This window comes from Tripterygium wilfordii, chromosome 9 (assembly GCF_013401445.1).
Source record: "Tripterygium wilfordii isolate XIE 37 chromosome 9, ASM1340144v1, whole genome shotgun sequence".
In the NCBI taxonomy this organism is placed as follows: domain Eukaryota; kingdom Viridiplantae; phylum Streptophyta; class Magnoliopsida; order Celastrales; family Celastraceae; genus Tripterygium; species Tripterygium wilfordii.
This window is the reverse complement of record NC_052240.1, coordinates 9,508,603-9,523,591: the sequence shown is the minus strand read 5'-3', so window position 1 is coordinate 9,523,591 and position 14,989 is coordinate 9,508,603. Positions and strand designations below refer to the sequence as shown.

The 14,989-nt window shown below is 36.6% G+C and overlaps 1 protein-coding gene and 1 long non-coding RNA gene across 12 annotated transcripts; one reads left to right on the top strand and one right to left on the bottom strand.

Moving 5' to 3' along the window:
* The first annotated feature begins 3,603 nt into the window (after nucleotides 1-3,603).
* LOC120005521 (origin of replication complex subunit 5-like) lies at nucleotides 3,604-10,100 on the top strand. 11 transcript variants are annotated; one of them, XR_005469818.1, is made up of 7 exons: nucleotides 3,604-4,533; nucleotides 4,627-5,040; nucleotides 5,510-5,825; nucleotides 7,055-7,165; nucleotides 7,841-7,913; nucleotides 8,359-8,628; nucleotides 8,729-10,100. XR_005469818.1 is itself a non-coding variant. In XM_038855191.1 (4 exons), exons 1-4 carry the CDS (start codon nucleotides 3,704-3,706, stop codon nucleotides 5,963-5,965), a joined length of 1,611 nt encoding a protein of 536 aa, XP_038711119.1. In that variant the 5' UTR covers nucleotides 3,604-3,703; the 3' UTR covers nucleotides 5,966-6,285. The 11 variants fall into 11 exon arrangements, 1 of the variants encoding a protein (XP_038711119.1); XR_005469822.1 differs by having other exon boundaries at nucleotides 7,055-8,628; nucleotides 8,729-8,875; nucleotides 8,994-9,094; nucleotides 9,695-10,100; XR_005469819.1 differs by lacking the exon at nucleotides 7,841-7,913.
* A 2,656-nt stretch (nucleotides 10,101-12,756) lies between these two features.
* Nucleotides 12,757-13,257, bottom strand: LOC120004768. Its single transcript, XR_005469642.1, has 3 exons — nucleotides 13,079-13,257; nucleotides 12,976-13,001; nucleotides 12,757-12,814 (listed from the first exon to the last, which is right to left on the bottom strand). It is a non-coding gene; the product is annotated as an uncharacterized LOC120004768 (long non-coding RNA).
* Between the last annotated feature and the right edge of the window lie 1,732 nt (nucleotides 13,258-14,989).

Here is a 14,989-nt window from a genome sequence, read left to right as displayed (position 1 = left end):
TCTCGGTTTAAAGGTTTGACAAGAACGAGACTTATATTTTCTTCTCCTTCACCTTCACGGGAACGAGTAGGTGGAAGAACGTTATGTGACTCCAATGGTGAAAGAGACGGAGACGGGTTTCCATCTACTTGTTTACTTGTCGCTGCTTTTCCTATTTTCTTTGTCATGATTGCAAATGCTTGACACTAAATGTTCCATCGGGCATGCCAAAAATATGTTGCTTCTCTTTTGCACTAGACAGGAGATCCTCCGATTCTGACACGCATGAGCAAGAGTATTTGATTATAAGATGTGATAATGTGTGTTGCGAGTGTGCTAGGACTTGCTGGTAGTCCAAAGATATTTTTCGTATGGGACCTATCAACAAATGAGTTATGTGTTGTTTGAGAACACAAAATTACTGGTTCAAGGATTGCCTTCCTGAAAAGGACTTAAAATTTATGTAGTGTCAAGTGAGAAAAACAAGAGATAGAAGACTAACATCGAAATAAGCGTACTTCTATGAAACATAATGAAATAACATATCACTAGATTGTATTGGAATTTTCTTGGGAATACATCATGGAATATATGAAAGAATGTGCTTTACAAGTTAAAATCGCCATGATAGTCGTAGAGACTACAACCACGGAGGCTTGAAAAGTAAATAATTGGGATAAAAACTAGTTGACCTCATGCCAATTGCAAAATAAAGAATAAAGTTTATGGGAACGGAGTCCGTGTTCGACGCAAGTGCCTGTGAATATTGTTTCTTCTTCTTCTTATAGTCTTTATGGTGATCATGATGATCTTCATCTCCTGTTTCTTTGGCATGATCTTGACACATCCTATTGCGGTAGATCATGGAAACTACCTGTTTGCTTGATGCTTCAGTTGCAAAGTCAAATTCCTTTGTAACCGCAACATACTCAAAGTTGTATGGATCATGGCACGAATCCAAATAGTGGTCTCTCTTAATGAAGGTTGTTGGAGCAATAAGCACACGTAGCTCGTCTCACTCCTCGAAATGTAGGTTTCATGCTAGTTGTTGATGAAAAGAGATTGATAGTTGCCATTTTTTACTATTTCTGGTGGACTGAATGTGAGAAGGTGGCTTGATCTTCAAAGTGCAAGATGAAATTAGTTTTGGTTTCTGGTTGTTGAGCAATTGCTGGAGATATATCTCAGACAAATTATGAACTTGTTCAAAATATTCTAAGTCTCTTTCGTGCTTATCCAGCTAAAGTCTCAATATTCAATTAACAAATTGTTTTAAAATTGAATAAAATGATTTTAACAATAAATCCCTTGACCTTAACCTTTTGGACATAGCGTCTTCAAACGATCCTAATATCCAGCAACTAATTCCTAGATTTCAGCTCAAATAAACTCAAATTTCTTGTAAAATGAACAAATTATTAATGTAAAATATCCTTGCACTTGCCACGTTTTCACTTGTGATAGGATGAGAATGACTAAAGGATGGGTCTCACGTAGCCACGTGTCATAATGTGACTGAAGGTCACTTTTGGTACAAACAAATATGTAAATAATATATATATAGGGGGTGTCTATAATCGATCCGCAACCGAGAAACCAATTCGAACCGTTGTTACTCGGTTGTTTTGGTTTTTTATTTCAGATTCAGTTACAATTTTAGAATATTTTCGGATATTTTTTGGTTTCGAATTTTATGGATTCGGTTTTGGATTTAACCAAAAAAATGAAAAACTTAAAGTTTTGGACTTAGTTCATGAGATCATCCACCTTCGAGATTGGTTTGTAGAGAGGAGGGGAGAGGCTTGAGGAGAGGGAGGGGAAAGATAATGCCATGTCATAATATTAATATCACACCTCATTTATATTTTCTTAAAATAAAAATCATGTCATATATTTTCGCCACATCAACGAAATTTGGTATAAGAGTAATAGATATCGAAATGCAAAGTAAAGAAAATTGTTTAGTTCGAAAAATTGTAGTGGGGTTTTTTTGAACTTTTTTTGAAAAGGGCTTTTCAGTAATATATCCCCTAAATAAAATAATTTTGATTAAGTTGTAGGGCTGTGTAGGGATGGCAAAAAAAACCGATCCGAGCATTATCCATAGGATACCCGGTCCATTTAAAATCCGAAAACCGATCCTATAGGGTTTGGAAACGGTTTTGGTTTTGATTTTCAAACCCGTTACGGTTTAGGGTCGGGTTTGGTTTTTGATGCCGGGTTTAGGGTACCCGAACCGTTTAATTAAAAAAGTGAATTATAGTAATAACATTATAAATCATATATGTAAATATATATTATTAGGATGATAAATTTAACATGATCAAGCATATTAAATAAAATTATAGATTATACATTCAAACTTGAACAACATGATAAGTCATATTATTTTTTAAGAAATTGAATTATACATTTATAGAAAAATAAAAAAAAATTTAAAAGTTAAATGGTAAACGGGTACCCGATGGTAAATGGTTATGGAACGGTTTCGGTTTTGGAAATTTAAATGGTTCTTTAAACGGTTTTGGAACGGTTTTGGTATTGGGTACCTTAAATGGAAACGGTTTTGGTATTCACTAATTGTAAGGGTACCCGACCCGTTGCCATCCCTAGGGCTGTGAACAAAACCCGACAAAATCGATCCGACCAACCGAACCGCTCGTTTAGCCGGTTCACATAATTCTCTTTTAAAAAACCTGACTGTTTGGCCGGTTCCCAAATTTTTTTAAAGATTAATGGGTGGTTTATTTTTTTAGTAAACCGAACCGACCAAATTATTAAATATTATAATATACATATATACAATTATAGATAATTATTAGATAATATGATACTACTCTAATAGTCCATGTGATTCCACTGATTCGTCTGATAAGTGATACCTTATTACTTATTAATCTAAATGTCTAATCCTTTATACTCCAGTAATTATAATTTAGTTAATATATTATAATTTTCTATATTATATTAACGAGTTTGACTTCTCTAAGTTTTCTTCGTCTCGTCTTCTCCACTCTCTAGTGAGTCTACAACGCCTTTTCTTTCAAATTTTTCTTCGAGGAACCTTCAATAGTATACGACTCTACGGCGACACCGTCTTATCCAGTTCTGTCGCTCATCTCGATTTCTCTACTCAACCTCTCACTGCCTCTCAGAGACTCAGTCTTTCAACTAGACTCAGACGTCAGTCTCTTACATTCAAGGGGTCACGGTAAGCAGCTCAGCCCCTTACAATCTTACATCTCTACTTCAGTACTTCATCACGATTTACTGATTTAGGGCTTCTCAGTTCTCTCCTCAATAGTCAACAAACCCAACACAATCACGATTTAGGGTTAGTCTCAACTTTCTATGCCTATGTGATTTACTCATTTACGGTTGCAATTGGTTTATGATTTGCTGATTTAGGGTTAATCTAACCTCTCACGATCTAGGGATTTTACCAAAACGATACTCCAATTGTTGTTTGCAAGTATTGATTTAATATAACCGACCAAACCGACATTTCGGCCCAGGCATTCCGTTGTAATATAACCGACCAAACCAACCAAATTCCAGTCCACCCCTATTAAGTTGACCGGCTACAGCGAACAATGGTCCTATCCTTGAGTTAAGTTAACTCATCGAACAACAAACCCAATTCATACTCGGGCTAGGGCAAACCCAAAATTGAGAAAGCTCTGTCAGAGAATCCGAAGAGGAGAGGCACAGGAGACGACGAGAGATGATGGCGATGCAAGAGACGGTGACATCTGGTTTATCAAAACGAGCAGCGAGGTGTTCTTCTTCTGCCACCACCAGAAGCAATACAGTTGAAAATAGGAAACCATGTAAGGCCCATTCCCTAACAATAGATGAGCTTGTGTTTGGACGGGAGCCTCTTAGCTTGGATGATCTGTTATCCAGTTTTCCTGCTAGGACAAGTCAGATTCTTGAACTCCTTCACCTTTTTGGTCCTCTGAATTCTCCCATGCTCCCAGTGTTCGTCTATGGAGGTGCTTCCACTGGAAAAACCAGTGTCACTCTTCAGATACTTAGGCATCTCAACCGCCCTTTTGTTTACTCAAGTTGTCGTACTTGCTATAGTGCCAGGATCTTATTCGAGTCCATCTTGAATCAATTGTTGCTTCACACAAAGAATGAAGCTAATGGTTACTCGAGCATAAGACGCTGTGAAAGGCCGTCTGATTTCGTGAATATGCTCCGTGAAGCATTGGTAGATACCATAAATAATCTTAAGGGGAGGTTAGGAAAATCAAAGGCAGGATGTGCCAATGGAAGGATGATCTACTTGGTATTTGATAGCTTGGAGCTTGTTCAAGAGTGGGATAAGAATTCCATTTTATTACCATTTCTATTTAATCTGTATGATATCTTAAAGATGCCTGATATTGGTCTCATCTTTATCAGCAGTTGTTCACCTGATGCGTATTATTCAAACATGGGATATTTAGACCCTATCCCTCTTTATTTTCCTGAATACACAGAAGATGATATCCGTCAAATTTTCTTGAGAAATCAAGCAAACCGGAAGCTCTATTCCTGCTTCTTTGAGTAAGTCCCTTAAAAAGCTGCTTTCTTTGTCTCATGGCAGAATTTTGGTTTACATTATTTTATTCATTAATGTGTTTTTTTTTTGTCAAACAGTGTTGTACTTAGACCTTTTTGTAGAGTTACTAGACGTCTGGATGAATTATCTACTGCATTCTCATCATTATTCAAGAAATATTGTGAACCCTTAAGTGATCCAATGGTTGCTCCCAATGAAGAAATAAAGAGAAGGTTGTTTGGTCATATTCAGCCACATATTGCTCAAGCTTTGAATGAGGTATTCCAGGTGGCATCTCAGCCATCCCTTGAAGCCAACAGAGAGACACAGGGAAGGGGCATTATAAGAAAACCAGGAAGTTGTGGAAATCTCGATGAGATAGATTTTCATATGTCTACTTCTGGAAAGTATCTTCTAATTTCAGCTTTCCTTGCATCTAGAAACCCAGCTACTCTTGATGCATCATTATTTGATCCAAAGGGTGGTTCTGATAGTCGAAAACGAAAGAGAAAGTAAGTACAATGTCATTCTGATGCACAATTTTTGTTGTATAAGTCCAAGGTCAAGGTTCTGGTTTTGCTTTCTGTATAATGTTACGCCTTAGTACTGCTTTGTACTCTCTGTCTTTACCTCTGCTGGCTTTGGCTCTATCTCTAGTTCTCTACCTAATTTACTTTGGAAGACATGGAGCGTGAAGCAAACAATTTTAGTCAGGGGAACAGATAACATCTTAGAAGTGGCATTTCAGAAACTAGTAAACAGATTTTTGTTGATTGGTTTGATGTTTTGCTATACAATTGCCTTTTTGTTGCGATTTTATTGAATTAAATCGACCATCATTACTACCGGATTGGAGACTTTGTTTATCCATATATTGCATTTCTTCACATTCTTCTAGACCCACGACTCGATAACAGTGATTTCAATTGATTTGGTCAAGCTTATTGTTGCACTCTTTGAACATTTATGGCATCTTCTTAGGGCATCTGGAAAATCGTTGGAGAATAAAGAAATTGCAGAGCAGGATTTACTAATGAAAGGGCCTGGAACTTTTCCACTGGAGAGGTTATTAGCCATATTTCAATGTATTACATCTGTAGCAGAAGATTTTCTTGATGAAGAGGAACAAGGAGATGATTTATCAAGAGTTGAAACGGGGAGTATTTTACCTATGTCTGATGTTTTATTGCAATTATCCAGTCTCTGCAATGCTAATTTTATTATCAAAGGAGGAAGCTGCCCCTTAGAGGGTACAACTAGGTACCGTTCTACAGTATCTGAAGAGCTGGCTCTCAAGGTAACCTTTGGAGTAATCTGATGCTAACTTTTAATATGATATCATCAGGTTCATTTTAGTTGAGACTAAATGTTTTTCATAATATATAGGTAGCCAGGAGCCTAAAGTTCCCCTTGTCGAAGTACTTGTACAGACAATAATCTATGATGTGAAAAGCTACATGTAATGTGGCTATCAATCTATTCTTAAGGGTTTGCCGTGTTGACATTCGAGAGAAATGCTCCTGTTTCTTTTGGTTGCAGAACCAAGCATCCTTTATTATGGAAAACATATGTTCTGTACACCAACTTGATGAGAATCTCATTGCTGTAGTCAAGTTGACATTGATTTCTCTGTCCATATGGACAAGGTCACCATCTAAAGGAATTGTAGAAGAAGCAGATTTAGCGCTGATTTTGTTTGCCCCCTTTGTAGTGTGTTGGAATAAATTATTATAATTTAGTTTTCCAGTTTATCTTGATTTAGGTTTTTATGGTGTTTCCTTATTAAGTTTCTTTCATCTCTAGGTTTGACTTTTCCAATATTACCCTATATAAGGGCTCGCTTTTTACTACGCAATATATCAAATCAATATTATCTATTTTATTTTAACACAGTGCATATCATCAGCTGAAAAAAGTCGGGGGCTAGTCCTGGTTACCATCCAGGTTAATTTTGGATCCCTGACTGTATTCATTTTATGGAACAAAACAAGCGTTTCTTTTTCTTTTTTGACACCAGTATCCCAACTGTATGAATTCTGATTTTTTTTAAAGCTCTGCATTATAAAATTTGTCCAAGTTAGAACTTTGCATTGTTTGTTGAGTATAATAGATTGTATTGTCTTCTGTTGTTTTCTATACAAATGTTTGCATGTAGTGTTTCTGCAACCCTTTGATTTTTCTTTCTTCTGATCAATCCTTGGTTATGCTGCATTGAAATTGTAATATCGTGTTCGCTACTGAACTGTGCATCATGTGTGCACCTTTTCCCTCAGGCCTTAATCATTGTCCGGAACATTGTTTCTCTTTTAATTTATTGGCAGATATGGCATGTCGATCCCTCATCAGTTTCCTTCATCACTATACCGAATTTGTGACCTTTTTGAATCTTTTGATGGTTGACTCTTCAAACCTGAATTAGAGGAAAACGAGAGTCAAAGACTCATGTAGAATAGCGAGCCAGGAGTTATTATGATGGAAATGAATGCTTGCTAAAGATAGAATGTCATTATTTCTCTCTCTATTCAGCAACTGGATGTTGGAGGTTTTAAGACAGGTGCTTGTGGTAGCTGCAGCAAGAGATTTTAGAAGCATATCTGGAGGGTTTAAACGGCAACATTGACAGAATTACAGTTCCTGGTAAGAATTGACTATTCAATAATTATGAGGGAGTCTAGGATATACTTGTTTAGCATATCAAATTTTATCTGTGCAGAGTTTGTATTTGTAACATCAGAAGTGTGTATGATCTAATCCTTCTTGCTTTTAGTAGTGGTTATTTGTACAGTGATTATAAAAACTAAAAGTTATCAGATATTATACTATGTCTTTTGTGCATCAATTAATATTAGTTGATGCTCAAAGTGATGGCTTTGAAAGTGTGTTTGTTCACTTTATTATTCTCTTACTTTGTAGATGGCCTTCAGTCGACTATTATCTTTGCAGAAGTGCAAAAGTTAAACTTTTCACGCACTCTATTTATTGTGCCAAATTTAAGCTTCTCAAATGCATAATGTGCCCCAAATTTAAAGCAGAGAGTCAATTAACTCATTAAGAAACTAAGAATCAAAAATGTTAATTTAATCCAATCACTCTTCGTTTCTCCTGCTATTGCACGTTATTGTAAAACTTTTGCATCTCGTATCTATATATGATTTTTGTTCATGATCAGTCGAAATTTCTCATATATGTAAGTTCTGTGCTTCCTCCAGAAATGGCACAATGAGACGAACCTCTTCATCCTCTATTAGTATACTTAATTGTTGTTTATGACATATACATTTGCAATAGCATTCTGAAGGATAGAAATTGCAGGATTTGTGAAATAAATTTCAGAATGTCAACTCTTTTGACGGTTCAGCATATCGACATTCTTCGGCTTATGGTGGTATGTGCTTCCCAAAACATTAAGAGAGAAACATTGCTTACCATACCAAGTTTCTGTATAACACTATTTAGAAGCTGGATTTGACATATTAATCTACTTTGTCTCACAATCTAGATATCTTGGTGGTATGGGCATCCTGAATTATGAGTGGTTCTACTAATGCTGTTGTCAATCTCATTATCAATGTTTATAATAACTTGCCTGACCCTTTTCTCATATCATGGTGAGGGTTCTTTCTTTTTCTTTTTTGGATTCTGTTTGGTGGCTTGATAAGCATAGTTATGGTAAGTAAATTAAAATGAAGTTAAAATCAGATTTCCTTTTTTAATTTGTAAAGAATATGTAAGGAGTCTGTGATGAAAAGTGAATTTTATTTCCTTAAAATTCTTCTTTTGTATAGTTTTTAATTTTCTTACATGGTTCTACTGAAAATTGGAAACACCAGGAATGGGTCCTGCGGAGGAAGAATTCTTATGAAGATAGAGTTTATGGCACAACATGTCCAATTCCTCCAGGGAAGAAATTCACTTACACTATGCAAATGAAAGACCAAAATGGGATCTTCTATTACTACCCATCACTTGCCTTCCTCAAGCCAGCTGGTGGGTTTGGAGGAATTAGAATCTTAAGCAGGCCTTTGATTCATGTCCCTTTCCCTGAACTTGCTGGCAACTTCACTCTTCTTATTGGAGATTGGTGCAAGCCTAATCTCTTGGTAGGTTCAAAATGTTGTCTGTCTTTGAAAATCTATCATGTGTTTGTGGTGATGCTTAAGAGAAAAATTAGAACATGGGAATAGTGTTTTATGGTTGCAGATATTGAAGGCTATATTAGATGGTGGTCACAGGCTTCCTTCCCCTGATGGTGTCCCGATTAACAGTGGCGGCAGCATTGCATCTTTCACTTTTGAACAAGATATGATACAAATATTTGCAAATAGACCCTACCATTCTGGAATTATTGTAAGAAACTTAAAATTGAAAATATTTAATTTAATCCAATCACTCTTCGTTTCTCATGCTATTGTGCGTTATTTATACAAACTTTTGCATTCTTATAATATCCTACCCCACATTTCAGGAGTTCATATGGTCATATTTGACGGTGCTTGATTCCGTGTGGACCAAAGGGCTGAGAGTTTTGAAGGATATTTCAGTTCTCAGGACATAAATTATCAACAGGTTTGTCTTTTTTTGTGCATTGTTGCTCTATATATACATGTCCCTATATATATGTAGCTTTAACTGTGGCACCTTCACTCTCATATATAGGCATTAAAAATTAATTGATATCAAATTAGATGGATTAGGAACATAGAAATGGGCACAGTGCGAAAGGTCACAGCTTGCTGACACATGTTCACTCTCATTGACATGGTCTCTTTACAGGAACCTCTATTGCTGTCTATGAGCCACTGCTACTTTTTCATATGGAGAGAGATTAGATGACACATTTAGACTGTCCTGCTAAAAGTCTATTACTTCACAGATTTTTATCATAGTTGCTGCACCTGTTTGTTGATTCCAACACCCGTAGTTGTTCACCATTTTGTTGCGTTTCTAATGGTCGCTTATTAGGTTTGATAAGATGAGATTTCGATTTCGAGTTTTTGATTTCAATTTTTTTTACTTACATCCATCTGTTTGCAATTACTATGATCAGAACAAATATCAAGCAATTACGTTAAGATCCAATTGTCATCTACTGCAACCATACCTATGTTACAGTGTTTCTTTTATTTTTTTTACAAATAGAAATATGTTTTCTGGCTATATGGTAAGGTGTGACGTAAGAATTCAAAGTGCGGGCCAAGTGCATTTTGTGATTGCAAGGACAGGAAAGGAAGTGGATAAGATCGTAGGATGATTGGTGCTGAGAAGAATTACCGACAAGAAGATTGAAACAAAAGGGCTCTCCAAGCTGCAGCTTAGCTCCAAACTTACATCACCTTATGTGTGTTATCTTCATATTAGTATCTTATGTTTTGAAGTTCATAGTAGTATCCTCAGTTTTGAAGAACGGTAACGATTTAGATAATGCACGTTCAATTTTTTTAATGATGAAAACTACTACATTTATTTGTAACTCATTGAATCTGTTATGATAATAATAATATGCTCCGTACCAGTTACACGTCCAACTATAAGGCTCCTGTAGCAACGTGCGGGGCAGACGCTTGTGAGTTTATATTGCAGCAAATGTTTGTGCAGAAGAAGACTTTTGCTTGGTTTGGCAGGGGTCCCTTCCATTGCTGGAGTAGATACGGATACTACAAACACCAAGGGATCAAAGATGAAATTGTTTTGGCAATCAGCAGTGGTCATAGATAGGATTCCATAGTTCAAGATGGGTATCCTAAGTTGCTGATATTGGCATGCGAGAAGCTGTTCTCGCAGCACTCTTGGCCTAAGAACTAGGGAAACTCCTTGAAGTTGTGTCGGTATGCTGCTACAATAATACAAGGAACTAGTTTCCTCTCAGACGAATTTAAAAATAACCTTTTTTCATTGGATATAACCGAGAGAGTGACATTAGATGCTATTATATTTCTTACATTAAGCCACAGGGAAGGAAGGCATTCTTATCGAACTGGCAAGCGGTAACTGTTTCTTTCTCTGCATCCATCTTAATGTACGTACATGGCATAAAGTTCATATGTATATATCTATAGGATTTGCATTGGAAGATTACTTTCAATCAACATTTGGTTTCATATGTTTATTCAATACTCTTTTCATTTTAACTTGCAGCGTTGGTTTCATCCTCTTTACGGTGCTCGATGAGATGTTGAATTCATAACATGGTTTCATATGTTTGTTGGACACAATTTTCATGGTTGATTGCAGTGCTGTCTCATATCCTTCTTTTGGGGTTCAATGAGATGTAGTATTCAAAACTTCGTTTCATTAAAAAAAAAAAAAAACTAAATCTCATGTAACGAAACAACAATTTTCTGAAAAATTGTCTCATGTAACGAATCAACAATTGTTGATGTATATTATACAAACAAATATTACCTCAGTTTTTCACCCCGCTCAAGTGTTGTCAACATGTTTTTTCACCCAACCTCCAAGTGGGATGTCCTTTTTTAGCTATCCTCCTCAGGCTTTTGAATTGCGAAATTCTCTTTTGTCTTTTTTTTTTCTTTCTTTTTGGCTGCTTAAGGCTTTCGTGTAGTTCAGCAAAGAGGATTTTCTTAGTTCGACACTTAGCGACTTACATATTTTTATCAAGTCTATTTTGCCGAGGAATCTTAGAACGGGAACGAGCTTCTCTAGCTCGCTCGGTTCTTCCCTCTTAATATGCCTTCTCCATAATGAGTACTTCAGGCTTTCTGTCATACCCCCGAATTAATATGCCTTCTCCATAATTAGTTCAACTTTTTCATAGGGTTTTCTGTATCTTCAACTCGGTACATTCCTTCTTTGAGTGCCTCAATGACCCGTTATGTGCATTACTTTTGGTATCGTATAAATCAAATCACAAATTAATTCAATCATCACACCACCAAAAATTTCGACAGCACCTCCCCATAATACGACAGATGTTAACCTGGAGTAAAAGCGAAACAATATCACAAATATATTCACAACCTAAGCAAGGTCTCAGGCCACATAACAAATCATATCATCAATAAATTCTCAAATCTAAGCAGGACCTTAGTCCTCCTAACAATCACACGTAAATTCTCCACACACAATAACATTGTAATCAACAACCAAATGCAAGGAGCAATCCTGCAAGTATAAGCAATCGTTAGGACACAAAATCCACAAACCCGGTTCAGGAGTCCCGATCACATGAAGTACCCTCCCAACCGTCCATTCCACCATCGAATTGGAGTATCACACAACATGTCTCAACCAAGAAAATAGGTATAACAAAATACTATTAACATAATCAAATTTTAGAACCATCTAGTCCTATAACCCTCCAGGGGTCTATCCATGTCACGCACTCTCCTCCTGATCCGCAATCCTGGTACCAGAACTAGACTTACCTGTGAGGAGGGAATAAGGAAAAGGAAAAGGGAGAGCGAAAGGCCTAGTAGGGAATAATAAAGAGTAAGTGAATAGGCTGAAATAATAAAGAAAGATACAAATGCAACAATATGATAACTAACATCATGTACACCAAACACAAGTAGATAACCACACCATACGAGATCCTAACTTGGCCCACCGGCATCCCTATACATATTGGGATCCTGAACAACCCAACAGCATCATCGCATGGTGCTTCGAGCACATATAGAATCCTGACTCGGCCCACCGGTATTCCCGTACTCATAGGAACCCTGAACAGCCCACAGACATTCCATATTTCACATCACTCAAACCTAGGAGATATACGGGTCCATACCCGACATCTACCATGCAATTACAATGCATGTCCAACATGACGATGCAATAGGATATACATACAACCTACATATATATATATTCTACATGATGTATGTTCAAGAATAATTCATGCTCAATGGAAGATTGAACAAGTAGGGTATGCAATATAACTCAAATCATACAACAAAGAAATCACAAAGTGGGGTTGCTCTCTCTTAGGTGCAATTAAGGCGAGAATGAATCATAATAAACAATGAGAAAAGATAACGCTCTTAATAGGAGACATATTCAAAGAAAATAGTAAATGGTGGAATTTTCCTACCTCGCACTCCCAAAAATTAGCAATGTAAATCAATACTCAACCTTGAATTCTCCGGCCTCAATCAACCTATTATTCGGTAAGCCCATCCTCCAATCAATATATAAACAACTTTAATTTCACATATCTAACACAAATTAACCCAATAAATCAAGAAACAATTACCTTCTCTTACCCAAAACTTACCAAGTTCTTGAACTTCACCTACTCAAGCTTGCTACTCCAATCAACAATAGAATCTAGAAATGCAACCATAAACAAGTCTAAATCAACCTATTAAATCACTAATTTCATCTAATTTAACGATCTTTCCAAAAATCTACAAAACCCATAAAACCCTAAGATTAATCTTCCCGAAATCTAATCCCAAAATTCAAATACAAGGTTGTAGAGATCTTACCCAAGTGTAGACTCCTTCAATTGCACCTAAATAACAAGATTTTGATGTGTCAAAACCTAATTTCCACCAACTAAGGAGAGTAGAAAAAGTTTGACTTAAATACCTTGATTTGGAGCTAAATGGGTGAACTAAAGGCTTGAATGAATGTTGGCCAGAAATGGTGGCTGGCTGGCGACCAGAACTGGCAGAAAAAGTGGTTGGTGGCAACTGCTAGTTGGTAGAGGGTAGGAAGAAGTGAGAGCAACCACCAAAAGAAAGAAGACGGAAAAAAAAGAGAAGGGGGGCGATTCTCTCCGATTCTCTTTTTTTGTAAATGACTAATGTGTCTTCTAAATTTCCAGAATTATAGTTTTGCCCTTATGCTTGAACTAATCATTTCTTTTACAATTTTTTTATTTATGTTATATATATATTTTTAAATTTAGTCAATCTTAGATATTTTCGGGTCGGGGTATTACAATTTCCATGCTACTTCTTTCTTCCTCAAAACTAGGTCCCTTACTTAGAACTTCCTTTCCTTTTTCGGTTGTCATATCAGCCTGTGCGTTGTTTGTAAGCTACTGTTCTTATCCTTGCCTTTTCTCTTGGCTCTTCAAATAGGTCGAAATTGTTCAGGAGTAGCTCATCATTCCCTTGGGCATCAACGTTAAGGATTATTGGTGTGGGGACTCTAATCTTAGCTATATGACTACTTCTGTACCAAATACAAGGGAGAATATGGTTTTCCTAGTTGATGTTCGAGGTGTAGTTTAGTAGGTTGAAAGTACTCTAGGTAGTAGTTCAGTGTGACGAAAGTACACTAGGTAGTTTCTCCGCCCATCTTCCTTTTTCCTTGTGTAGTATGGTTTTTTGCCCTTGAAGGATGGTGCGATTGGTTTCCTCAGCCTAATCATTTGCTTATGGGTGGCTAATCGAGCCAAATTAATACCTATTTCTTTGCAGAACATGTTCATCTTCCAACCAAATAACTGTATTCCATTATCAACAATTAGGAGTCTTGGTATCCCATATTTGCAAACAATTATTTGCTAAACGAAGTATATTACTTTATTTTTTTAAATGGTTGCTAGTGTTTCTACCTTTATCCATTTGGAGAAGTAGTCCACTGCAACTATCATATTTGTTCTACGAGTTGTAACCTGAGGAAATGGACCGAGAAGATCCATGCCCCATTGGACAAATGGACATGGATTCTAGATGAGATGTGTTTGAATGTCTATGATGCTTGTTACACTTCTAAACTAGTTGCTTGGCATCTATCATCATTGTTGGTCAGTAATATTCATAGCGTAACTCCCACAAATTCCTTCATTCACTTCCTTTAGGACATAGTTAGCCTCACGAGGTGCTAGACACCTTAGATACGAAAGTGTGAATGACCTTCTGTACAATGCTCTTTAGATGATAGTGTTTCTACTTTATCTCTTTTGGAACTCTAGGCTTAATTTTTCTTTAGAGAGCTTGCCATCCGTCAAGAATTCCTTAATGGGATCAATCCAATTTAGCTCACAATTCATCTCAGCAACTTGTAATTCGCTTGTGATGCTTGATTGAAGTAAGACTTTAATTTTAACCTAGATGGCCTCATTGGCCGAGTAAGCCGAGGACAACCGAGCTAGAATGTCAACTTTTGCATTTTCTTCTCGAGGTATCCATTTACTTTTAACTTTGAGATCTTTTCCAAGCATTCTTTAACAGGGCCAAATATTTAACCATGTTAGAGCCTTTGGTTTCATACTCTTCCTTGATCTGTTCAATTATGATATGAGAGTCACTATTAATCAATATATTTTTGACTTCTAATTCTATAGTTAGCCTTAGTCTAACTAATACAACTTCATATTCTTCTTTATTATTTGAGCTTTTAAACTTAAAATGCAGGGTGTGCTCTATTCATATGCCCTACAGTCGAGGAGGAGCCCTATGCCAAGCCCTTGATCTATTTTCCACCGTTCTCTCGATAATGTTCTTCAACACTTTGTTAATAGATTCTGTTTGGCCATTGGCTTGAGCA